Source organism: Spea bombifrons, chromosome 11 (genome assembly GCF_027358695.1).
Source record: "Spea bombifrons isolate aSpeBom1 chromosome 11, aSpeBom1.2.pri, whole genome shotgun sequence".
NCBI lineage: Eukaryota > Metazoa > Chordata > Amphibia > Anura > Pelobatidae > Spea > Spea bombifrons.
Genome location: NC_071097.1, coordinates 4,386,543 through 4,412,913, shown reverse-complemented (window position 1 = coordinate 4,412,913; position 26,371 = coordinate 4,386,543). Strand labels below are relative to the sequence as shown.

Below are 26,371 nucleotides of genomic sequence, written 5' to 3'. Positions count from 1 at the left end.
CAGTACATGCTGAAACCTGGCCAGCTGCCCTCCTTGTGTATTGATGCTGCCAGCAGTATGGGGTCTGCACATCACTTACAGCCAGCCTGTACCATGCCCCCCTAAAAGGGATTTATTATTAAACACAGAAAAAATACTTGAATACAAAGAGATTACCTTCTGGATTGTGAGCTATTTTGACCCTCTTATCTTTTGTAAGGTAATTGTAATTGTTATGTGACTTGTTATGACTTGTTTAGCTGTAGTGGAATATGATGGTGTTATATACAGCAATATATAATAATAATAATTATAATAAAACAGCAAAGGGAAAAATAAACAAATTAAAGGTATATTTGGGTGCAGTGACTGAAAAGCACCAGCAGAGGGCGATAGAGTCCACTCATTGAATCAACAAGAATAACAAGATGGGAAAGCAACAGTTATCTCCATACTCTATTACTCTGAATAATATGTTAGTATGATATCTAACAGAAACCTGTTGCATTGTAAATAAGAAGTACATACTTTATATGGGTTTAATAAATAAAAGTGGTTTCACATTAAACACAGAAAAAAAAATACTTGAATACAAAGAGATTACCTTCTATTTTGACCCTCTTATCTTTTGTAAGGTAATTGTAATTGTTATGTGACTTGTTATGACTTGATGCTAGAGTCCACTCATTGAATCAACAAGAATAACAAGATGGGAAAGCAACAGAGGGCATCAGAGCTCTGCAATGAAGCCTCAGTTAATATTTTAACATTTTACTGCCCCAAGTTATCACGCTGAGCTCTACCTCTGTCCTCCTTTTCTGGACTCGGCATTGCCGATATGGACCGGTGAGTCATTGGCATAAAGACCCCTCCAAATGCCAGCCCTGAATGTTGACGCATGCCTCCCAAGTGTCCTGGTTTCGCAAGGACAGTCCTAATTTATAGACCTGCTCTAATCGTTCCCTGACTGGCCCAGGCAGCTGTAAAGTCGGTGGAGGTCTGTGCCAGATTTAGACACCTTAAATGTAGAGGGGTATGTTTACATGTAAAGTGTTGCACATCCTGGAGTGCTGAGGGGGTGAACTACTAACATCTTTTGTGTCATGTGACTATAAAGTGTTCCCGTCAAAAAAATGACAAGCAAAGCTAATTTTATTTAAGGATTATTTCTTTAAAAATACAAGTGCGACGGGGCCCGTGCCTCCTTGTACCGGTTCAAAATTGTTTAAAATGAGCCCTTCCAAACTGGACCGATCCAGTCCAGAATGTTTGCCACAGTGTATGTTGGAAGGGGCAAATAAGGCAGAGACAAGTTGTTTGAGGGTAATGATGGCACATACAAAGTGTCTGAAGGCAATAATGGCACCAACCAGCTGTTTGGAGCAAAGATAGCACAGGTAAGCAATTTGGGGTACTGACAAGCAGGGGGCAACGATGACACAGACAGGCCGTTTGGGGTTAGGATGGCACTGATAAGCTGTTTGAGGTCAAAGGCACTCAAGCTGTTTGGGACATAGGTGGCAAGTTGCTTGTTAAAATTGGGGGGCCCCAGGGCAATTTTTGCACCAGGGCCCTGTGGTTTCTAGTTCTGCTCTACCATATGTGGGAAAGAGTCATTCTGTTTCATCTGCTATACGATGAAATGTAAAGAAGATTTACTTCGCTGATGATGGCAGATAAGTGGTAGAGTTAATACAGTTTGAAGAAAGAAGAATCCAGATTTTTTATTTTTTTTAATTCATTTATTTAATGAATGCTTTCAGAAGTTGGAATTGTGACGATTACACAAATTACCAAAGTTTAGTTAATGATAAAGAAACAAAGTATGATTATATCTTTATAGCAAGAAACGGCTATAGGTCAGCGCTGATCTTGTGACGAGCCGTACCAACGAGACGCGCGCGGGGTCTCACTTCTTGCATCCATATTGATGCTGGGTCTGGCAGGGATCAGGAGGGCATGGGTTGCATGGATCTGCAGAAACAGGGCAAGAAGAACGTTAGTGTGTGATATCTCCCAACCACCCTGTTTTCTGAAGGACAGTCCAGATTTTCAGGCATTCTCTCCAGAAAGCATTTGATATATCAGACTAAGAGCAAGGCAAGCAACATTGTCCATGTCAAGGTCCACCACGAAGCCTCCAGCTACCTACCCAGCTAGACTGGGGTAGTTACTGTTGCTAGAAGTCTTGTAGAGGACCTAGTCATAGACGATGGTCATTTTATGGGAAAAAAAATTAATGAAGCTCAAATAAATTAGTTCTTGACCAACTTTTAGGAGAAACATGCATGAGTTGAACATTGGACCAGAAATGAAGATCTAAGCAGGGAGAAAAGAGGCTATACCAGCTCCTATAAATTATTTACCTCTTGTACAGCGCTGCAGAATATGATGGCTGCACATAAATCAATAACAGTGATGAGCTAGGTATTTTTTTTTGTATTCCAGATCATTCTATTAGTCAATTGAATTTTATCACCATTAATAATTAAGCTACCAGGACTGGCATTCGCGATAATGGGTAATTGCTTCAGGATTATCTTACCGGGCTTATGGCATTTGGGGTTCTGGTCCTGGCACTGCTGAACGGGTTTGCAAGCTGAAAGTAAAAAAGAAGATCTCGTCATCTATACATCGTTCAGATATAATATAACAGGACGGCTTCTTGATGTGATAATTGGCCAGATGGCGGCCATGAACCTGGACATGTCTTTTTATTTTTTAAATTTTTAAATCACAATATTTAAAGCCAAGATTTTTTTTATATACCAAATATCTACCAGCTGTCAGAAAAAAAATTCCATTGCTTAATTTAGAATGTTTTGTAAGGTGAAAAGACATTGGAATAGTAAATTGCTAAATTAATTAATTTTGTTAATTGTTTTGAAATTAAAGTTTTTGATATCCCAGTGACAGTCCCGTGGGAAGATCATATTTCTAATAACCTATAATTATTACATATAATATATAATATAATATATTTTAATATATATATATATATATATATAATATAATTTAATATATATATATAATATAATTTAAATATATATATATATTGTTTATATTTTTTATTATTATATAATATTATATTATATTTATTATATATTATACATTAAGCTACAAAACGATTTATGAAGAACGATTTATGAAGAACATGGAAAAATGTTATTTTATGGGTGGATCCACATCTTCAAGGTGTTTATTTTTAATAGTTTTTTTCCCCCCGTCTTTGAGATACAGAAGACCAGGGACCAGAAAAGTATTTGGATCGTAATTATGTGAAATACAAAATAAAACGTCACTCACGGTCTTTGCATGGATCCTGCTTTTGACATGGGTCCTTGCACGGGTCCTGGCAGTGCTGTTGGCTTTGATGGCCGTGTCCACCTTTGACTCCAGACATTTTGTAGAAGAACCAAAAAAATGTGATCTGGTTCGCCGATAAATCAAGGAATAGTCTCCAAGCTGTTTAAAAAATGTCTTTAAAGCTTCGGCTTTTATACAAAATTTAGTTTCCTGGTCGTGAAGAGAAAATCTCCTGAAAAACCAGTTTGGATCATCCCAAACCTTCTATTTTGAATTTTATGAGGATACATATTTCATGTTTTCCTATAAAGAAAGGGTGTTCCCTGTGTAGCGTATCATTCCACACCTGTATACCTAAATCCTACTCTTGTCTCAAGTGACTCATAAACAAAAAACACGTGGCAGCTCTAGGATTTGAGGAGTTGTTGGCATTACCTGTATTAGGTCCAATTAACATCCACTTGACAATGAATATTCTTGAGCGTTCCAACTGTGATTCTTCAAACGAGGAGAGAATGTTAGGATAAGAGGTCACGGATAAGGGTCAAGACCCTTTTTTTTCAAGGGAAAACTACCGATGACGCATGGACCATTATCTTATGTCCGGTCCTACAGTTATGGTCGTTTGTCAAAAATCGTGCAAAAAAAAAATGGCGGAAAGTGGCATATTCTGCCCCAGGGAAACCCCTTCATTTTCATTGACGTAAACGTCACATACATTGTAATATCTACATTGCGTGATGGGTCCAGGAGTATTGCGTGTGGCGGTTTCACTCCATTCCATTATTTATGACCTGGAGCCCATCACTGTGTCTAATTTTTGATGTCTTGGCACCTTTTTTTGTTATGATCCACCTAAGTCAAGACATACTGCGTCTTCATCACCACCATGCATGACGTTTCAAGCCTCCCTCCAGTCGGTAATAGCATCTCACCAGGTTCAAGCCTCCAGTCTATTCACTGGTTTGTTCTAAGTCATATTATCCAGAATAGTTAGCCTCAGGGGTGGATAGTTAGCCTCAGGGGTGGATAACTCCATCAGGCAAACCCAAGTGAGACCCTCTACTTGACCTTCTTGCCCTGACGAAGACCTTCAGTAAGTCAGAGTAATATCCTGATGTCACATTATTTGTGTTTAATTGAGCGTGCCCGTCTTCTGCCTTTCACAACTCCAATCCGTCCTGAACACTACTGCCAGGATGCTTTCCCACCGCTCTTCATCTGCTGCCCTGTACCAGCCATTCCGTTGGCTCCCTGTACCCTCCAGAAATGGTAAGGAGTGAGAGTTTTTTGATCTACTGGCCTCCATTAGGTCCATCAGCCCTTCTTGCAGGAGACGTTCACCAGGGATGGCCCTTCATAATATTGTATGGTCACCCTGCCCCAAATATCAGAATCTCAAGGATAGTAAAGGAGGGGTAGACTCTGTACTAATAGGAGAAGCCCAAAGGAGGCACCATGGAGATCTAGCAGGTGCTGGATGGTCTTTCAGCCTGATGAGTTGAAGGACAGAAGATCAGGAGACAAATCTCATCAAAGTCATAAAAATGGCTCCATTAGGAAGCCTGTCTAGATCTGGTTGATCAAACTCAACAAAACGTTCAATAAGAATATCTCAAAAAGGCACAATAAATATTCCATTTCATGGAACAACAAAGGCACTTCTAGGATTCCAGACTGTTTTTAGAGATGGAAATTGGTTGGCAACAGGACATTTAAAGGTCATTGATCTACCACCAGTGAGAACGGAGACGATTACATCAGAGGAGACATCACTGTTTGAGTCTTCGTTGCCCTAGGGTAGGTGAATCAACTAACAACCGGTCTTAATTTGGAACTCTGTTCTCATTAATTGTCGGGCTGTTAAACAAATTACTTTGCGATTAGGTGTTACCTTTAAACGATCGACAAAACGGTAAGACGTTAGTCATCCTTACATCACAGAATCGTGTCTGATCGCCTCGTTAGCAGTCATTATAAAACCATCATTGTTACAAAACACAAGTTTATTACAGACATTAAAAAAAACAAAACTTTTTTTAATTAAGAACGCATTGTGCGGGAGAACAAATGCGTTTTCGACGAGTTATAATCGTTCGAAAAAATGTGTTAACCACCCTTAATGTAGTAACGTAATGACATAGTAATTTAGGTTGAAAAGAGAAGCTTATGAGTAAGCGCCAGTCCGGTGCGAGACGCGTCAGGCCTCCGGGTCTCCCTGTACACTGGCTAATTTTGGCTACTTAATACCATTTCGTTCCTGTTTGGAGGGACTTTGCAGACCTTCAGCCCCAGGTTCTGTCTTCTGCGGTGAAGGGACAGCTGTTGGATCGTGTAGCCCGCTGGACTCGATTTTTGGTGGCCACGTTATGGTCATTACTGCTAGGAAGCATGTATTCACTAAAGGGAGTGCTTTGCAGTAGAGCTCCTTGATTCCACCATACATGATGAAGGTCCAACTCCAGTAAGCTTCTGCTTCAAGACTAACTTGGTTGGCCCTGTATAATGCATGGCTGAAGCAATGAGATTCTTTCAAAGCCTACTCACCCATTGAGTTAGACATTATACAGGGTCAGTTCAGACCTTCATCCCAGGGAAACTTGCCAATGTTGGCCCCTCTTAATGAATATTAACTCTTCTGCCAACTCTTTCTCTCTCCGATGCACCCCATTGTCTGAAGCACTCACGGAACCCATTCTTTGCACCTCTGTAATATTAAAGGGACACTCCAGCCATCATATGCACTTTAGTAAATTTGCCTGGCGTCCCTCCATATGCGATTCCCTCTTCCTCGGCCCCCAGCTGTTCTCCGTAAAAAGACCTTGGTGCATTTAGCCCAAGGATGTTCTTCGGCGTTTACACCATTTGTGGATCCTTGCTGTGTTCCTATTCTGACCCCTATTCAATGCGACCCCCTTGTGGTGAATTTATGTTGGACCTGACTGGACGCTGTGTGCGTTTTATCGTAAATATGTGATCTACTTGCCACCGGGGGCATGCGGGAAGAGCATTTCCGGTTACTGATCGACTGCTTCGGACCACGGAGGGGGGCGGCTGTAGCTTGGGGGCTATTTTTTTTTTAAGAATGCATATTATGGTCAATACAAATTTTTGGTGAGGCTGTCAAGGACATCGTAATGTCTTTTTTAACTGGTGTATTTATTTAATTAATTAATATTATCTATCTATCCAGCTATAGTATTTACCAGTCTGTCTATTTATCTCTATCTATCTATCTATCTATCTATCTATCTGTCTATCTGTCTATCTATCCATCTATCTATCCATCTATCTGTTTATTGTCTGTCCATCTGTCTGTCTATCTGGGAAAAGAAACTTGTCGTGCGCTAAGCTAGCCCCAGGCTCAAATAATACAGATGTGTAAAATGAGGCCTACCAAGCCGTGTGAGCGCGCTGCATATACAGAGCAAACTGTCTGCGCGTCTCACACTAATAAAGTTGGCAACAAATCTATAAACCCGACAGAAACGAGAGGTTTTGGGTCTATGAATTGGCCAAAGCATCATGAAGGCTCACGACCCACTCGCAGCTCCTACATAGCGGCACACAGAGCAGTTTATACGGCTACCAAAACCTTATTAATGTGTTGGGGGAGGTGCAAGTGAAGCTCCTCCCAGTCAACCCTCTGTATCTGTCTGTCTATCTATCTGCCTGTCTGTCTGTCTATAAGTTAAGTGCACTGTATACGGGCAGAGAATGTTTAGGGCTCTTCGGCTGACTGGCGTAAAGGCTCAGCTGCTCCGGGATTTTTTTTTTTATTGGTTGCCGCTAACCAGCCTGGCGAGAAAATGCACTTCATGACTTCATAAAATAACAAAATCTAGTAAAACAAGCAAGTTTGGGCATTTTGTTCATCTTCGCAGACACACCCGGAACAGCTTAGAAATCCTAGCTTTACAAGCGGATAATCCATGTGTAGTGCTGACTTGGCTGTATTTACACACATATATATATATATATATATATATATATATACACAGTATGTATATATACACACAGTATGTATATATATATATATATACGGTATATACACACACAGTATGTATATATATATATATATATATACGGTATATACACACACAGTATGTATATATATATATATATATATATATACGGTATATACACACACAGTATGTATATATATATATATATATATATATATATACGGTATATACACACACAGTATGTATATATATACGGTATATACACACACAGTATGTATATATATATATATATACGGTATATACACACACAGTATGTATATATATATATACGGTACATACACACACAGTATGTATACATATATATATATACCGTATTGGCTCGAATATAGGCCGCACTTTTTTCCCCCACTTTAAGTTTTTAAAGTGGGGGTGCGGCCTATATTCGGGGTCTAGCGCCCGACGCCCGGGACATGTAGTCCCGGGCGCCGGGCAGGCAGCGGGGTTAGGATACAGATCCCCCGCAGCGGTGCAGGGGACCTGCATACTTCTCCCCGATACGCTCAGACAGCCTCCCCTGCCAGCACTTCCCACGGGGGGGGGGGGGGTGCCGGCACGGGAGGTTATCTAAGCGTTTTACCTCTGCCCACCCCCGACTTACCGGAGCAGACTCCCGGGTGTCTTGCGGGGCCGGCGGGAGACATCTACGCAATACGCGCATGCAACTTCCGGTACCGGTACCGGAAGTTGCATACGCGTATTGCGTAGATGTACCTCGCCGGCCCCGCAAGACACCCGGGAGTCTGCTCCGGTAAGTCGAGGAGGGGGGGGGGCAGAGGAGGACAGCGGCAGCGTATCTCGGGGAGGGAGGACAGCGGCAGCGTATCGCGGGGAGGGAGGGAGGACAGCGGCAGCGTATCGCGGGGAGGGAGGACAGCGGCAGCGTATCTCGGGGAGGGAGGACAGCGGCAGCGTATCTCGGGGAGGGAGGACAGCGGCAGCGTATCTCGGGGAGGGAGGACAGCGGCAGTGTATCTCGGGGAGGGAGGACAGCGGCAGCGTATCGCGGGGAGGGAGGACAGTGGCAGCATATCTCGGGGAGGGAGGACAGTGGCAGCGTATCTCGGGGGGGGGGACAGAGTGGCAGCATGTTTTTTTTGGTGCTTTTTTAAAGAAAAAAAACTTTTTCTTTAAAAAAGCACCAAACTTTTAGGGTGCGGCCTATATACGGGGGCGGCCTATATCCGAGCCAATACGGTATATACGGTATATACACACACAGTATGTATATATATATATATATATATATATATATATATACGGTATATACACACACAGTATGTATATATATATATACGGTATATACACACACAGTATGTATACATATATATATATATATATATATACGGTATATACACACACAGTATGTATATATATATATATATATATATACGGTATATACACACACAGTATGTATATATATATATATACGGTATATACACACACAGTATGTATATATATATATACGGTATATACACACACAGTATGTATATATATATATATATATACGGTATATACACACACAGTATGTATATATATATATACGGTATATACACACACAGTATGTATATATATATATATATATATACGGTATATACACACACAGTATGTATATATATATATACGGTATATACACACACAGTATGTATATATATATATATATATATACGGTATATACACACACAGTATGTATATATATATATATACGGTATATACACACACAGTATGTATACATATATATATATATATACGGTATATACACACACAGTATGTATATATATATATATATATATATATACGGTATATACACACACAGTATGTATATATATATATATATATATATATATATATATATATACGGTATATACACACACAGTATATATATATATATATATATATATACGGTATATACACACACAGTATGTATATATATATATATATATATATATATATATATACGGTATATACACACACAGTATGTATATATATATATATATACGGTATATACACACACAGTATGTATATATATATATATATAGATATACGGTATATACACACACAGTATATATATATATATATATATATATATATATATATACGGTATATACACACACAGTATGTATATATATATATATATATACGGTATATACACACACAGTATGTATATATATATATACGGTACATACACACACAGTATGTATACATATATATATATATATATACGGTATATACACACACAGTATGTATATATATATATATATATATATATATATATACGGTATATACACACACAGTATGTATATATATATATATATATATATATATACGGTATATACACACACAGTATGTATACATATATATATACGGTATATACACACACAGTATGTATATATATATATATATATATATACGGTATATACACACACAGTATGTATATATATATACGGTATATACACACACAGTATGTATATATATATATACGGTATATACACACACAGTATGTATACATATATATATATATATATATATATATACGGTATATACACACACAGTATGTATATATATATATATACGGTATATACACACACAGTATGTATATATATATATATATATATATATATACGGTATATACACACACAGTATGTATATATATATATATATATACGGTATATACACACACAGTATGTATATATATATATACGGTATATACACACACAGTATGTATATATATATATACGGTATATACACACACAGTATGTATACATATATATATATATACGGTATATACACACACAGTATGTATATATATTTATATATATATATATACGGTATATACACACACAGTATGTATATATATATATACGGTATATACACACACAGTATGTATACATATATATATATATATATATACGGTATATACACACACAGTATGTATATATATTTATATATATATATACGGTATATACACACACAGTATGTATATATATATATATATACGGTATATACACACACAGTATGTGTATATATATATATATATACGGTATATACACACACAGTATGTATATATATATATATATATATATATATATATATATATATATATATATACGGTATATACACACACAGTATGTATATATATATATATATATATACGGTATATACACACACAGTATGTATATATATATATATATACGGTATATACACACACAGTATGTGTATATATATATATATAGATATACGGTATATACACACACAGTATGTATATATATATATATATATATATATACGGTATATACACACACAGTATGTATATATATATATATAGATATACGGTATATATACACACAGTATGTATATATATATATGTGTGTTAAAAGTCCAGCGACGGATAACAGTCCGGAGTTATGTCGGTAGGTTACTTATGGTTGATAAAAACATCTAATTTCCCATTTTCTTCCATCTTACCCCCCTCTTAAATAAATTTACTGCTAGTAATTGTTTTACGTTACTGCAAGGGGTGGCGTGGAAGAGCCTCCCAGCAGAAGTGGTAGTGGTTAATACAGTAAAGGGAATTTAAACACGCATGGCTACTGAACCTACAACAGGACCAACAACTGAGTGTTTCCAGCAGGAAAAATGAACAAACGTAAACTATTAATCCTTACTTATTCCTTATTTAAATTCCTTCACTCTACCATTTCTTCTCAGAGGCTGTTCCGTGTATCCACCGCTCTCTTGGTAAAAATAAAACTTCTATAAATTACCTTTTAGTTTTAGATCATGACCGCATTTACATGATTAAATAATAATTTATAATAATAATATAATAAATAATTTATAATAAAAAAAGTATAGTGGACGCAGTGGATGACTTCCTAGTGGGTGGTAGGCTGATTCTATATATATAGTATACTACAATCATAACACGTCTGAATGCATAGCAAATCTCCCAAGTGTCACGGTTCTTCTGAGGCAGTCCTGCTATGGGGCACAGACCTCTAGCTCGCACATGGTCAGCTTGTGAGGCTCTGAAGGCTCAGATCTTTCATTTTTTTATTATTTTTTCATAAAGTAAACCTGTATATTTACCTGACATTTCATTCATTCCCAAGTTCTATACATGAAAAATAACACAGCACAAAAAAACACTATTCCTTTCTTTTTATAACCCCCTTCAAGTGTAACAAAACTTCCCAATTTATTGCTACACAAATTTTTTTTAGCGTATCGCCATCTAGTGTACATTCGCTGTAATGACACATAGTCCACAATGATTTATTTATTCATTTTTATTTATTTCATTTTTTTTGCATTATTACCCATATTAAATTAAATGTATTGCGTTACACGCACGTTCATAGACAGACAACCGGCAAATGATGCATAATCAATACATTTTATTGGTGATCAGCTGTTTTTTGATTTAGAATGCAAGCAGCCAAAATAATACACGACTGCATTTCGAGTCCATGCGAAGACTACTCTGGATTTAAGGTCCTTATTTCTTGCATCCTTGCTTGCCTTTGGGGAGGGCCGGTTGCGATGGAGCCGGTGCGGCTGGTTGGGACGGAGCCGGTGCGGCTGGTTGGGACGGAGCCGGTGCGGCTGGTTGGGACTGAGCTTGCGCGGCTGGTTGGGATGGAGCCGGTGCGGCTGGTTCTATCAATGAAAGAATAAAGTTGGATTTAGCAGAAGAAAAGATGGATACCTTTTTTTTGGACCAGCATAGAAAGAGATTTAGAGGCACGAACGCTTTGGGAACCTCAGAAGTCACTTCTTCAAATGAATGTAAAGATCCGAAGAAGAGACCGCTGAGGTCCCAAAAGCATACGTAAGCATATTTTAAATATATTATACCTGGTTTAGCACATGGCGGCTTCTTATCCTCCTTCACAACCTTGGCGGCTGTAAAATAAAAGGTCCGACCGTAAGCACACTTGTTGGGAGCCCCGATACTTTACAAACTTATAAAATACAAAATCTACATAAAAAAAATCACAGTACAATAAAAACAATAAACAAAAACATTGATTGTGTATCAAATTAACCAATTGTAGCACATTTTGAAACATTTAAGAAAGATTGTTACTTAAAAGGAACTCTCCAGTTCATCTGCTCGAACAAAAATAAACTACTTTCCGCTAGTAGAAGCTGCAACTCCAGCGCTGCAGCAGAGTGCTCCCTCCACGGTTCTTCCGGCTTGAAGCAGCCAAATGAAAGTGCTGTGGGAGCTTCGGGTGTAAGAGGGGGTCTTGTTAGACCCCTAACGCTCACTGAGCCAGCGCCGGAGCTGACGGGTGGTTAAGTAGGGCAAATAGCTGGAGGGGGGGAGGGCAATTGCTTATGGGGGTGAATTCTGCAGAAAATGTATGTATTTGCAAAAAAGCTCAGTATCCCAGGCCCATATGGATAAGTTAATGTAGAAAATGACATACGTTCTGGTTTTTCCTCCTTCTTCTGAGCAGGACCCGGGTGAGGAACCTCCTTCTTCTGGTCCTTCTGTTGGCCGCTTCCTCCTTTGACTCCAGACATGGTTGGGTTTGGTCCTACCTGCTCTCAGACAGAAGAGAAGCCTCAGACGTTTGTCGGCTCTCCGAGAACGAGCCTCTTTTATACGCGCCATGGCCCCCACGGGGCGAGGGCCAACGGTCGTGTCATCGGTGGGGTTGGACGTGACAAACGTGACATTTTCCGCAGGAATGTAGATATTTTAGGCAGGCGGGTAAATTGTCTCTTATTGATAGGAGGTTCCACCCTGAACCCCCGTTCATGGAAACTGCATGATTCACTAGAGCTTTGTCCCCCCCCCCATACATTGTTCATTGTGACATGAGCTTAACATGCATGATGTCATCCGGGGCGGACTAAGTCACAATGTCCCTAATCAATAACGAGGTTGGGTCTGCTATACGTAACAATGTAAAGCAAACCTGTTTTACTAAATCACGGCGAGGCGGTGTCTGCATTTTCTTCGTCATTCAAAAGGAAAATCCTAACAATCTTTTATTCCTAATATCACATAAAAAATACATTTTTGCACTAAAAAAGTTCTAGTTCTGTTATCTGAGCCCCAATCTACTAGACAACCCCCCCCCCGACTCCTTATCATACCGCCTGTGGGAAATTATAGAATGGCTCAGTCTTAATCACCCAATTTGGCACTCTGAGTCAGGGCCGGACTGGGACTGAAAAGCAGCCCTGGAAACATTTGGAGAGCGCGCGCGCGGCCCCGTATAGTTTATGTCGCGGTCGCGCTCTTATACCCACACGCACCCCGTATACATACCCGAACAAAACAGAGATCGCATTATTCTTCACGATATTTTATTTTTTTATTAATTAAACTATTTTTTCAAATTTAATAAAAGCTGTGGTTGAGAAAAATATATATTTTTGGTTTTTATTTCTTTTTATTTGCCACTCTGCCCCCAGAAATGCCTTATACCCTCCTATATGCCACTCTGCCTCCCAGAACTGCCTTTTAACCCCCTGTATGCCACTCTGCCCCATGATATGCCTTTTAACCCCCTCTATGCCACTGTGCCCCATGATATGCCTTTTAACTCCCTTTATGCCACTCTGTCTCCAGAAATACCCTTTAACCCCCTATATACCACTTTGCCTCCAGAAATACCTTTTAACCCCCTATATATCACTCTGCCTCCAGAAATGCCTTATACCCCTAAATGCCAGGGGCATATCATGGGACATAGTGGCATACAGGGGGTTAAATGGCATTTCTGGAGGCAGAGTGGCACATAGGGGCACTTTTCGAACTGCCCCAATTTAGACTTGGCTTTCTGGTATTGACAGCTCTTGCCAGTTTGTGGGCTGAATCCAGCAGCTTGTACCCCAGAATGTCGCTTTAATTTAATTTTATGCTATAACATGTAATAACTATATAAATGAATGAAATAATAACTATATAAATGAATGAAATAATAACTATATAAATGAATGAAATAATAACTATATAAATGAATGAAATAATAACTATATAAATGAATTAAATAATAACTATATAAATGAATGAATAATAACTATATAAATGAATGAAATAATAACTATATAAATGAATAAATAATAACTATGCGTGAATGGTTTGTAAAACATTACCAACTGGTGACAGGTAACACACCTCTACTTGTTGTTCTATGCATCGGCCACTAGATGTCACTCTATGCTTTGCTATTTTTTTAATGGCGCCTGTACTGTTCCTCCTTCTCTGCCGCATTCGACGCATCGGTCCTAGTACTATAAAATGTCCAATTCCTAGAAATCATTTTATAATCATGTACACTATTCCTTTATTCGTCATGTTTTTCCCATGAACTCTCAATTGTCATGTGACTGAAAAACGCTTCTTAAATGAATTGTTTGCTTTACAGCTTGCTGTATAAGTGCAGTCCTATGAGTACGGTGGCCTACAGACATTTTGATCGGGGTATTGGATTGGTTGTCTAAAGTGTCCGACTAGTGATGACAGGGTGGCTCGGGGCACCTGGACAGCGACCAGGAGTTTCCTCTTAGTTACTCCACAGAATCAGTGCTTCCCAGGTATAAATACCAAGTCACCATGAAAACATCGACTCGTCATTATTCAAAAGACGGTAACAAATGTCCGTGCATTAAATATTTATTTCCACAGCAGCGCATCCATCATAAAATAAGCAAAAGGAAACTCAGACTGAAGGCAGGCGATGGAATTAAAGTCCAGGAAAGCAGTTATGGGGATGTGCTGTGGGAAGACCTGTCTCTCCGGCTGTCAGTGGTGTTTCCCTTGGGTTTGGCAGGGGTCGGGTGGGCACGGCTTGCAAGGGTCTACCAAAAGAAAAAAAAAACATGACAAACATGAGTCAGTAGAAAATAAAAGGACTTCTATCCCTTCCAGCAACATGGGTTGGGATGCTAGAGATTGCAGATGAGATGACCAAGGCATCTCCGAGGTTCTTGTTGCCCTTGGTGACTGGTGGTTTTGGTCTTGGGTTCCGTTGGTGGAACGTGGTTCCTCTGTGTCCCTGAAACTATTCTCCCTATAATTTCTTGAAGGTATATTTAGCAAATAAGAACCATTCTGACCATCTAGTCCTATATAGCTGTTGATGTGAATTTCTTCCACTCAAGGGTGGAACTCGGGATAACGTTGATAGAGTATGGGTGAAGAGCACAATGTCTTCAGGGCATGCGTAGAGACATTGTATGTACTGGAACATCTGGGCGGTCAATGTCCTCATACAAATTAATAGGTTTTTATAAAGAATGTTGGTGGTCACATACCTTTTTGGTGACCATGAGTGCTTTGACCATCACACTGCTGCGACGCCTTGCATGCTGTAATAAACAGACACAACCATGAGTATACAAGTATGCTTCTTCTGTTTCTGATATTACTGAAACTCGGTATTTAGCATAAATATATTAGGATTTTGATCCAGAATTGATAAATAATGTCCTTTCCGAATATTGGAGAGTTGATACCATGTCTTGTAGGTTACTTACGGTCTTGGCAGGCGCTCTGCTTTTGGCAAGGTTCTTGGCACGCTGCCTGCTTCTGACAAGGGTCCTTGCAGGGGTCCTGGCATTGAGACCTTTGCTGGCTGTGTCCTCCTTTGACTCCTGACATGACTGCTATGGGGCTTTGAAGGTTCTTCCAATGATTCCAGAAGACGTGGAAGACTGGTGTGGAGAACCTGGCCTTATATACCAGAGCCACAACCGGAAGACATTCCTACACCGGTTGGCCATACTTAGAGTAATTTTATATTGATGAGTTATATCTGAATATAAGCCTTTTCTCTGTAGTATGGACAATTCTAAAGTTAGGTGTTACCCTCTTAGCAGCATGTCAACGTGCCCATCATGTCTTAAAGTGCGATGATTACATTGTCCGACATTCACAAAGGCTTTTGATTGAAGACGCTCAACGCTCAGCACTTCTTTTGATGATAACTGCTTAAAATGAGGATAATATTCCTTTATGAAGGAGGCTTCAAGGCTGTGTTCGGAACTACGGGCACGTTTCTCGTTTTAGAGAGGTCTACCTGAGGAACCTTTAAATTTGGGTAGATATGAGGGTCGATCAAGCTTTGAAGTCAAAAGCAAAGTAAATAGTAGATCAAAGCAGACTTAGATGAAGAGTTACTGTAAACTCTTTGATGCTATGTAGTATATCCCACCCACGTGTTATTTACTCACGTCAGGAAGGAGCTACAAAAATTAACCCTATCTCAACTTTTAAGGACGTTCCATGTCATCAGCATTTTTGGGTCACATGAAGTCCATTGTGAGACAGCGTTTTCTGTCTACGTTTACTGGCTGGATCCCAAAGATGGGGACTTCTAAAAATGAGGTCTATTTCATACAATGTAGGAAATGTCCAAGGTGATGACCAGTATTTTAAGGCTGTTGGCCGCCTGAGAGGGCCTAAGCCCGCGTAAGATCAGGTGAGTATGGGGCACTGTTGGCCAGCCGCCCATCGGGTATTGAATCCCTGATATTGAGCTGTGTTCCTTGTAGGTTTTTCATAGATTATTATTTCGTGTTTAATATAGCACCATCTTATCCCGCAGCGCCGTACAATGGATACATGGATGGTGACGGCAGAAAAGAACCAACCAATAGGCTGAAGGAAATTACCGTATTTGCTCGATTATAAGACGAGGTTTTTTTCAGAGCAAATGCTCTGAAAAATACCCCTCGTCTTATAATCGGGGTCGTCTTCTAATCAGACCTCAAATAGAGGTCTGATTAGGAGACTAAGATCCAGATCCCCCGCACCGCTGCAGGGGACCTGGATCCTCCTGTCGTCGCCCCCCCCCCCCACACACACACTTACCGGTGCTTCCGGAGGTGAAGTTGGCAGCGGGGGTTTGTATGCGTCCGTCGCAAATACCTTCCCCGACTGTCAGAGATCAGAGTTCCAGAGTTCCTGATCTCTGACAGCCGGGGAAGGTATTTGCGACGGACGCATACAAACCCCCGCTGCCAACTCCACCTCCTTCCGGCTGCCGCGGAATGAGACGTCAACCCGCTGCCCCGGCAATACAGCAGGAAATTGGAAGCACCGGTAAGTAAGAGTGTGTGTGTGTGTGTGTGTGTGTGTGTGTGTGTGTGTGTGTGTGTAGGGCATTTCTGGAATGCCTTACACCCCTATATGCCACTCTGGCACTTAGGGGGTTAAAAGGCATATTATGGGGCAGAGTGGCATATAGGGAGGTATAAGGCATTTCAGGAGGCAGAGTGGCGTTAAGGGGGCATTTAATAGAGCACTCTGCCTCCTGAAATCCCTTATACCTCCCTATATGCCACTCTGCCCCATAATATGCCTTTTAACCCCCTAAATGCCAGAGTGGCATATAGGGGTATAAGGCATTTCTGGAGGCAGAGTGCTCTATATAATGCCTTTTAACTCCCTTAATGCCACTCTGCCTCCTGGAATGCCTTATACCTCCCTATATGCCACTCTGCCCCATAATATGCATTTTAACCCCCTAAATGCCAGAATGGGATATAGGGGTATAAGGCATTTCTGGAGGCAGAGTGGCACATAGGGGGTCAAAAGGCATACCATGGGGCACAGTGGCATATAGAGGGTTAAAAGGCATATCATGGGCCACAGTGCCATATTGGTGTGGCAAGCCTGGGGGCAGATGTGCGTAACTGGGGGCAGGTTGGAAAATACAAGGAAATAAAAACAAAAAAAATATTTTTCTCAATCATAGCTTTTATTAAAAAAAATAGTTTACATGAATTAACATTTACTGGTAAAACTTTTTTCCTTTAGGGTCGTCTTATATTCAGGCTTTTTCTTTTTTTCCTAAGTTAATATTCAGATTTTGGGGGGTCGTCTTATAATCAGGGTCGTCTTATAATCGAGCAAATACGGTATTTAATATATAGCAGTGAGTCCCATTTTCATATTGGTCACATCTAAAGAATAAATATTATGGAAGAAGAGGAAGACAGTGAAGAATTATATTCGGTGGCCAATGCTCCTGATTCAGTAGCCTTCTTTTACTTGTTGCAGCAACACTGCCTCCCCTGGCAGCGGCCGGAATAGCAGGGGCTGCAATGGTCTGTGAGTAAAATAAATGGAAAAGGTCACGCTAGTCTGGGATATAAAAAAATAAAATAAATAAAAAAATAAAAAAGAAAAAATAGGGAAATCATAACAACAAACTCCTTAAAGGTGCTGTTCCATCTACTTTTCTGAAATTATAAACAAGGCAACATTCTTCCACCTTTCATTCTTTGAAATGAGCAAATAATTCTTTCTGGGAAGGGTTTGGGCATTCAGTAGTACTGGGAATACTGCTACGTTTAGTTTTAACCCCTTAAAGACAATGGGCGGTCCCAAAACCCATTGAAAACGATGCATTTTGAGCTTTGTCATTACGGGGTTAAAGGTGTTACATTTAGCAGAGTTGGTGGAACAGTGCCTTTAATGACCATTTAAACATCATAAACACAATGAAAAGGGTGATCATGTCTGGTCATGGTTACTCGTTAGTAAATTCATAGATTTACCTCTTTGACGATCACACGAGCCGTGGCCGTGTCCTTGGTTACGTTGTCCGTACTTGCAGGCTGGAGGTGGAATGAAGCAGAAATAAATAATTTTAATATTCCGTAATTTAGCTAGATTACCCATATATTTTATTTGAATTTCATTGTGTTAATAAATCAATTGATTCATATTTATAAATTAAAGATCTCCTTGGTTTCCAGCCGATTGTGCTTTAGAGGTACAGCATCCATAGGTCGTGATACGTGACTGGCGTCCAACTCAAGGTTGACCAACCGGCATCCACCGTTGATAATGTAGAGATGACCAGATGCTAAGATCTCCAGCCAATGGCCATGGTGATGTCCTGCTTACTTAGTCAGTCAATATCCATAATAACTTGTTTATTTATGCCATGGAATACCCTTGGCATCCATCCTTAAGGGGTGAAGCTCTTGGATACGACATCATATGGCGACACTCAACAAAGGTGCAGAGATAAGAACGGGTAGTGTCAACCTCCAGCCTAAATACACCATCCCATCTCCCTGTGGTTTAGTCACCTAGAAGAACTTTAGTCAATAATCTATTGGTCCCTCAAGATTGGAAGCTCGGTTGAGCAGGGTCCTCCTGACCTGTTGTCTCTGTAAGTCAAATTGTCATGTGATACACCACTTGTTATGACCTGTCTACCCATTGTACAGCGCTATGGAAAATGATGGCGCTATACAAAGCAATAAAAAATAATAAAAGATAACTTAAACTTTCATTTCTTATGTGTTTCCATTTTGAGTCCTCATCTTGCTCCGGAATGCTGGAGATGTTCCCAGCTGAACCTAAACCTTAAGTCATCTATGGATATTCAGATATCACGCGATACATGACTTTACGATTTAACGTATTTTTGAACGTTTTAAGGGTTAATTGTTGCTCCCGCTGAAATAAATAAGTGAATAAAACGAAGCAAGGGTCAAGATAATACTTACGATCTCTGCGATAGTCTTGTTTTTGGCCGGGATCGTGGCAGACATGTGGCTTTTGGCATGGGTCTTTGCAGGGATCCTTGCAGTGGCCGTGGTGGCCGTGTCCTCCTTTGAGTCCAGACATGACCGATGTCGGTTCCTTTAGAATCGCTCTGAGATTTCTCTGAGTGTACACTCACCGGGATGTGAAGTGCAGTTGGTTTGGACAGGCTTGGAACTGGGGCACATTCTTCCGATGGCTATGATACGAGCTTCCCGATTTTATAAGATCATAAAAAGGCTGGGAACGTAACTTATCCGGATAATACTATGAAGAATAAAATCTAGGAAGTAAGCAGATTACAGGTTTTAAAAATGATAAATTGGCATTAACAAGCAAAATGTCTCGCAGTAACGTTCCCAAACTAGCCGAAAACATCCCTTATATAATTACAAATCTAGATTTGGGCGCCGGCTCGTGTTCGTCTTCGTGGTGGAAAAAATCTTCGTATTCTGCGAATATTCGCCCGTTTCTATCTTCTCTTCGGGCGAATATTTGCGTGCGTTCTTCATGTTAATTTTTTTCTTTGTTTTTTCCGTTTTTTTAGAAGGGGTCAATACGGGGTTAACACGGTATGGACTACGCAGCAGCTTTGGCACCAGGAGTTTAAATGTCTGTATGAGCAACTCTATTGGTCGCCTGCAGGGGCCTCCTCTGCCATCAACCAATGAAGTACACCGGTACTTCATTGGTTCATGGCAGACGAGCCCCTGCTGGCGACCAATAGGGTTGCTCGTAAAGACTTAACCCCTTAAGGACAATGGGCGGTCCCTAAACCCACTGAAAACAATGCATTTTGAGCCCGTACATGCTATGTCATTAAGGGGTTAAAATTCTTTCCTAGCAACTTGGCCGGCAGAGACCACTGGTCTCCCTGCTACAACAGTTAAAAGTCCATACGAACGACCACTAAAGCCGCTTGTACAGACCTTTAACTGTTATAGCAGGGAGATCAGTGGTCTCTGCCGGCCAAGTTAACCCCTGACTGTGGACCTACGGATTTCCGCTCCCGTTATCTCCACAGCATTGCAGGGGTTAACAGGAGCAGAAATCCGTAGGTTCCTCGTCAAGATGGCTGAAGGGCTTCATGGGTGAAGGAATGTTTTAAGCAAATGTAGCCAAGGGTTAGAGGGTTGTTTTTGATGAGTCCGGATGACAGGCTAGGAGGCAGTGCCAATTGGGAGAGCGATTGAGATAAATCCAGTAATGCCTGCAAACCTTCGAACGGAGCCGGGAGAAGTCTTGATGTCAGTGGGACTTTCTGTGCTATATATTTGGGCTTTGCTCGCATTACTTAGACCAACCAAACCACCTCTTAGGCACGTTTAATTCCCTACAATGCCCACCCATGGCCACCCCTTCCATTAACCTTACAGCCTGACATGAGATCTCTGCAGTCTCTTCCTCTTCACTTTTTTTCTATTGAGTCTTGTAGGCATTATTGGATTTATCTCAATCGCTCTCCCAATTGGCACTGCCTCCTAGCCTAGTAAATACTGATATTGGGGTATTTTGTCCTCCATTATTATCTCTTGATTTATATGGAACCATGATATTCTGCAACTCTGTACAGTGGGCCAACACGATGTCATATGTCGCACATCACAAAACAACTTGGACAGAAACAAAACGTGAGAAGGAACCTGGTCAACCAAGCTTACAGTAGAAGGAGGTGGGGAGCGAAGAAGCCTTGGATTTGTTGGTGACTTCAGTGCTCCCAGTAGAGTGATGAGAGCAGAATCCATATTGGAGAATCAGGAACATTACAAGATGTTCTAGAAGCTTGTTTTAGAGGAAATGGTCTTTTTTCAAGACTAAAGTTGAAAAGCGGTTGGGAAGGATCCTGTAGACAAGGAGAGTTGGTACTGAAGACAAGGGAGACCAGGATCAAGGGAAAGAGGAAAGAAGAGCCGAGGCCAAATACCCCAATATCAGTATTTACTTTGCTTAAAAAGTGCGGCACACTTGGTGACATACGTGTGTTCTAGTGAGCCGCGACATGAACAATATACATTTATAGGTCTATAAATCTGCAGGAACAGAAATGCCTCCCATCTCAATAATGGGGCGTTTCCAATACAACAAATGCCTTTTAACTTATGAAAGATTTACGATGATCTTCAGGTTCCATTGTTTGGATAATGTGCTTTTACAAATATTTAACTGAAGTGTCTCCCCTACCAATTATAATAAAATGCTTCAAGTTTACTAATACCTTGCCATTCATACACACAACATATAATAGTGTTCCTGATTTTTGCTTATTGGCACTACTACTGTCTTTTGTGGAGAGTGAGGGTCATGGACCTGTCGAGAAGATCCTCTGATCTCCTCTGACCTGCCCAGGGAGCTGCAGCACAGACCTCCATTGCAGATCCCATGTTTCCTCCTTGCGACATTCTGAAGTTTGGGGAAGGTCCTTTCCTATTCCATCATGGCTGTGCCCCTGTGCAAGGTCCATAAAGACATGGTTGGATGTGGAGGAACTCAAGCGTCCTACACAGAGCCACGACCTCGACCTCAATTGCGAGCCAAGCTTTCCCATCCAACATCAGTGCCCGACCTCACAAATGTTATGTTGGCTGAATGGGCCAATCCTACAGACACACATGGGATGGAATGATGGAACGGAATGTCCAACAAGCTCATCTAGGTTTGATGGTCAGGTGTTTAAATCGCCTTTACCTGATACAGATTACTGGTTATTTCGTATAATGTATATATATATATTGTGGTTCTATGCTCAGGTCATCTTCATATGGTCTACATTGTGGCTCTGTGTGGCAGACCGTGGCATTTTGTAGACTCAGAGGACGTACACCACCTTGCTTTAACTGCAAGTCCCAGCACCCGCAGAGCACTCCTATGGGGGAAAGAGCCTGTTGTGATTTAGAGACCTTGATCTCTTCACTAGATGTCCTAACTTCCAAGTTCCATGGGCACAGAGGACCCAGGGGTTCAACCTCTGGGTAAAAGCTGCTATTGTGGGGGACGACTTAGGTCTAGCTTGTCTTCTCCTCTTGTGTTCTTGAAGACAAGCTAGACCTAAGTCGTCACCCACAATGTTATCCAAGGAATTGAATTCCATACTAAATACTCAATCAGTTCCTTTTGCGTTTTACTGATCATTCATTAAAGGCGGCACTTTGATTTTTGTGTCTCCCCTAATGAATCAAAATTAGATCTCTTGGACTGGGCATAAGGAGACAACTGAAGCTAGGTTACTAGACTTACGTCAGGTCAGTTGGTGTCTCAATGAGCAGTCTTGTTTCACACCTTAGCTTATTGAATCAGTTCATTAATACGTTGAGTGTGGTCAGTCAAGTTAGAGGTTAACTCAGCTAGCTAGACTTGGCTATAAAACCAGCTGCTCCACGTCCAAGATTCATTTGACCTACAGAGCTTTTAACAACTCTAACGTGACCTCCATGGTGAGAAGCGATATTTGATTACATGGCCTACATGAACATTTTTTATTCCTCGTTGTACCGGTCCATATTTTGTTTCTCCAGACATTAAGTCTTACCTGGCAGGTGTCTATTGGGAAGTTGTAAGGCTTTTACACGCTACCTCTTCATGTGACTGTCTACTGGTTGGAGGTTGAGCTCGGGACCACAGGGCATGGTGCGAAAAATGCCCCAGGGCTCGCGACTTCACAAGCAACATGTCAACACTTTTAAGTCCACAACATTTGTTTGAGTCAACCTCAATTAGTCCCTGGAGCTACAGACAGAAGAGGTACATGACCTCGCCATAGTTGAAAACAATATGAGGGGAACGATGGGGACTGATTTGCCCCGACAGTTGATACAGGGCTTTTGGGGAGGCAATATAGTTTTGTGTGGCTCGCCCCACTCCCTGCCCACTTCCAGATTCCCGTGACGCTGCCCACCGATATCTGCAGGACCACCTACTGACATCGTGCAAAGGAGGCTCTGGGCAGCTGGAGCCATAAGGCTCCCAGGAATGATTGGGGAGGCTTCATTTTGGTCTGCAGCACAAAGCAGAAAACCTCGCTGCCCTCCCTCCCTTAGTATGGGGTTTGATTTATGCCGATTGGAAGTCTTTGGGAAGACTGATGAGGAGCAGGTTACCGTGCCTGGAATGGGGCAACTTGGCTCTGAGGAGGTTCTTTCAGTTACATCTCTGTTAAATAGGGGGTTGTTGAGCCAGAATTGTGGCTGATTAAGTTGGGGTGTACCCGACCCACCTTGTTGAGGTTCGATTTAAAGCCGGTGGTACCTGGTGGGACGCTTCCTTGAGGAGGCAGGGGACTCTTTATGAAGTTTTCATTATCATAAAAAGAACGCTCTACTACAATCAATATTGACCAATATTCAAGCCAATGTTCTTCAGAGATCAAGATTACTCCTCAGCACAATTTACATTTCTTAACTAGAATTTGGTGTTTATAGAAGAATCACAAGATTTCAATTTGCCGTAATAATGTATTTATTTATTTATTTATTTATTCCATAGCATTTACGATTAATATTTGGCTGCAAATCGAACGCCGCAAACTCTTCTTAAATCTTAATGAATCTTCTTCCTGGCAAACACCTGGAAAAAAAAGAAAGAGAAAAAACTGAAATGATGATTTTAGAAGAAACAGAAGATAATCCACAACTACAGCAAATTCTATGGTCACAGAAGAACAATATATATATTCTTCTCTCCCTTCAGGAGCTAAAATCCACATTTCTAAATTTGCCCACAAAATGGTATTGTTGGTTTCTAGCAATCGTTTTCATCTAACAGATTTAATTATCCATTATGAAGGGTCAGCCCTGGTGAGCACCCTGTGCATGCAAAAAATAGTCTGGTTCCTGTAGACCCCATAATCAAGACAGCAATAGCATATTTTGGCCTAGAGGGGGCAGTCCTGTGGTAGCCCTCAAACCTAGGGGCAGATTGTCCTCCATTCTCCCCAGTGCATCTTTTGCCCACTTGCAGATGGGGCAGATCTCTGATCTCCCTTGCAACTGGCCCAATAACCCTATGGAGGTCTATGCCTAACCAAAACAGCCTCCATGCTGCCGCGGCAGGGATTCCAGGCTATGATGTCATATCCTACATCATATGGTTCATCACTCTGGGTCCGGCCTAAGGCAGCCCCCCAAAACACATTATACCACTGCAAATCAATGACATTTCTTCGATGTAACATCATACTAATGGTTAAGTTAATACTAATGGTTACTGTGCTAGTTAATTGTTAGAGCGTCTGATTTCCCATGAACCTTGATGACCGTCCCAGTGTTTCAAATAAATGGCCATCGATAATATAGTGTAACCCGTATTACCTTATTTCTGACCGTGGGCTCCTTGGTCCTGGCACTGCTGTCCAGAGCTCCATGCTTTAATAAAAGATTATATATCGAGTGAGTATGGAAAACATGTGATATACTACCGAATAATTCAAAACTAGTTGCCAAGTCTCATGTAGAACCTTTCCTAAGACCACCATTTTGAACTGCATCAGCTTTGCTGCATTAGGTAACTTGTTTGTTGAGCCAAATACTTACAGCCATGGTGTCCACCTTGCTGTTGTTGGCAGGGATCATGACACTGAGTCAGGCTCTGAAGACCATGACCACCATGGTGACCCTGCTGACCTTGTTGGCACTGCTGACTCTGCTGGCCGTGACCTCCATGATGACCATCCTGACCGTGTCCTCCATGGTGGCCCTGGTGTCCTTGTTCGCACTGCTGACTCTGCTGTCCGTGACCGCCATGGTGACCACCCTGACCGTGTCCTCCATGGTGGCCCTGGTGTCCTTGTTGGGATTGCTGACTCTGCTGGCCGTGACCTCCATGGTGACCATCCTGTCCATGTCCTCCATGGTGGCCCTGGTGTCCTTGTTGGCATTGCTGGCTCTGATGGCCATGACCTCCTTTGACTCCAGACATGTTGCTCTTTGGATTGGTGAGGTTTGTCTGAAAGAGATGTTCCGTATGTCTTCTATAGTTGATGGGCCTCCTTTTATACATTGGAGATGTATTTTATGACATTGGGACGTTATCCCATTGGTTAATTTCACACTGACGGAGTCACATTTTTGTTCTTGGGAGTGCATGAGCAATACAATTAACAAGCTCGCTAATACGAAATACATTTTTTGTGATTATCACCTTCAAAGAGGTCATTTATTAATCAGGAAATGATGACACTTTTATTCATTATATGATGTTCTGGTGTAGCTCATAAACTCCGAATGACTGATTTCCAACATAAGCTTTGTCTGTAATTAAGCATGAACTAGTCTATTTTAATTTGCGTAAACCTCTCGTTACGGTGACTATTTTTATTTTAAGCAGAATCTGATTGTTTATGTAAGCAGGTGTTTCCGCATTTTGTGAAATTGTGATGACCTCATAAACTTGAATGATGTCATCTCCTAGATAATTTATTCTCGTTGTTTTCTTACTCATTAGCTCTTTTTGTTTCATATAGGGTCCATATTCTAAAAAAATCCTAGATTGTAGGTAAATTGAATTAACCTCTGTGCTTCCATAGGGCAATCTCTCAATGGGGACA

The 26,371-nt window shown here is 40.8% G+C and overlaps 3 protein-coding genes across 3 annotated transcripts; all 3 read right to left on the bottom strand.

Annotated features, from left to right (window-relative positions):
• Positions 1–11,689: 11,689 nt before the first annotated feature.
• Positions 11,690–12,909, bottom strand: LOC128468559 (uncharacterized). Its single transcript, XM_053450312.1, has 3 exons — positions 12,743–12,909; positions 12,165–12,212; positions 11,690–11,966 (listed from the first exon to the last, which is right to left on the bottom strand). The coding sequence occupies exons 1-3, from the start codon at positions 12,837–12,839 to the stop codon at positions 11,806–11,808; spliced, it is 306 nt and encodes a 101-aa protein (XP_053306287.1). The 5' UTR covers positions 12,840–12,909; the 3' UTR covers positions 11,690–11,805.
• A 2,018-nt stretch (positions 12,910–14,927) lies between these two features.
• On the bottom strand, positions 14,928–15,990 carry LOC128468696 (keratin-associated protein 5-4-like). The gene is made up of 3 exons (XM_053450457.1): positions 15,807–15,990; positions 15,585–15,638; positions 14,928–15,128 (listed from the first exon to the last, which is right to left on the bottom strand). The coding sequence occupies exons 1-3, from the start codon at positions 15,928–15,930 to the stop codon at positions 15,073–15,075; spliced, it is 234 nt and encodes a 77-aa protein (XP_053306432.1). The 5' UTR covers positions 15,931–15,990; the 3' UTR covers positions 14,928–15,072.
• Positions 15,991–24,261: 8,271 nt separating this feature from the next.
• LOC128468694 (uncharacterized) lies at positions 24,262–25,784 on the bottom strand. The gene is made up of 3 exons (XM_053450456.1): positions 25,359–25,784; positions 25,137–25,190; positions 24,262–24,393 (listed from the first exon to the last, which is right to left on the bottom strand). The coding sequence occupies exons 1-2, from the start codon at positions 25,741–25,743 to the stop codon at positions 25,138–25,140; spliced, it is 438 nt and encodes a 145-aa protein (XP_053306431.1). The 5' UTR covers positions 25,744–25,784; the 3' UTR covers positions 24,262–24,393; position 25,137.
• Between the last annotated feature and the right edge of the window lie 587 nt (positions 25,785–26,371).

Coding starts and splice junctions, on each gene's coding strand:
- LOC128468696 (XM_053450457.1), bottom strand. CDS start 15,930: ATGTCAGGAGTCAAAGGAGGACACAGCCAGCAAAGGTCTCAATGCCAG. Junction 15,639..15,806: donor GCAGAGCGCCTGCCAAGACC/GTAAGTAACCTA, acceptor TGTTTATTACAG/CATGCAAGGCGTCGCAGCAG. Junction 15,129..15,584: donor CACTCATGGTCACCAAAAAG/GTATGTGACCAC, acceptor TTCTTTTGGTAG/ACCCTTGCAAGCCGTGCCCA.
- LOC128468559 (XM_053450312.1), bottom strand. CDS start 12,839: ATGTCTGGAGTCAAAGGAGGAAGCGGCCAACAGAAGGACCAGAAGAAG. Junction 12,213..12,742: donor GAAGGAGGAAAAACCAGAAC/GTATGTCATTTT, acceptor TTTATTTTACAG/CCGCCAAGGTTGTGAAGGAG. Junction 11,967..12,164: donor GCCGCCATGTGCTAAACCAG/GTATAATATATT, acceptor TTTCATTGATAG/AACCAGCCGCACCGGCTCCA.
- LOC128468694 (XM_053450456.1), bottom strand. CDS start 25,743: ATGTCTGGAGTCAAAGGAGGTCATGGCCATCAGAGCCAGCAATGCCAA. Junction 25,191..25,358: donor GCAAGGTGGACACCATGGCT/GTAAGTATTTGG, acceptor CTTTTATTAAAG/CATGGAGCTCTGGACAGCAG.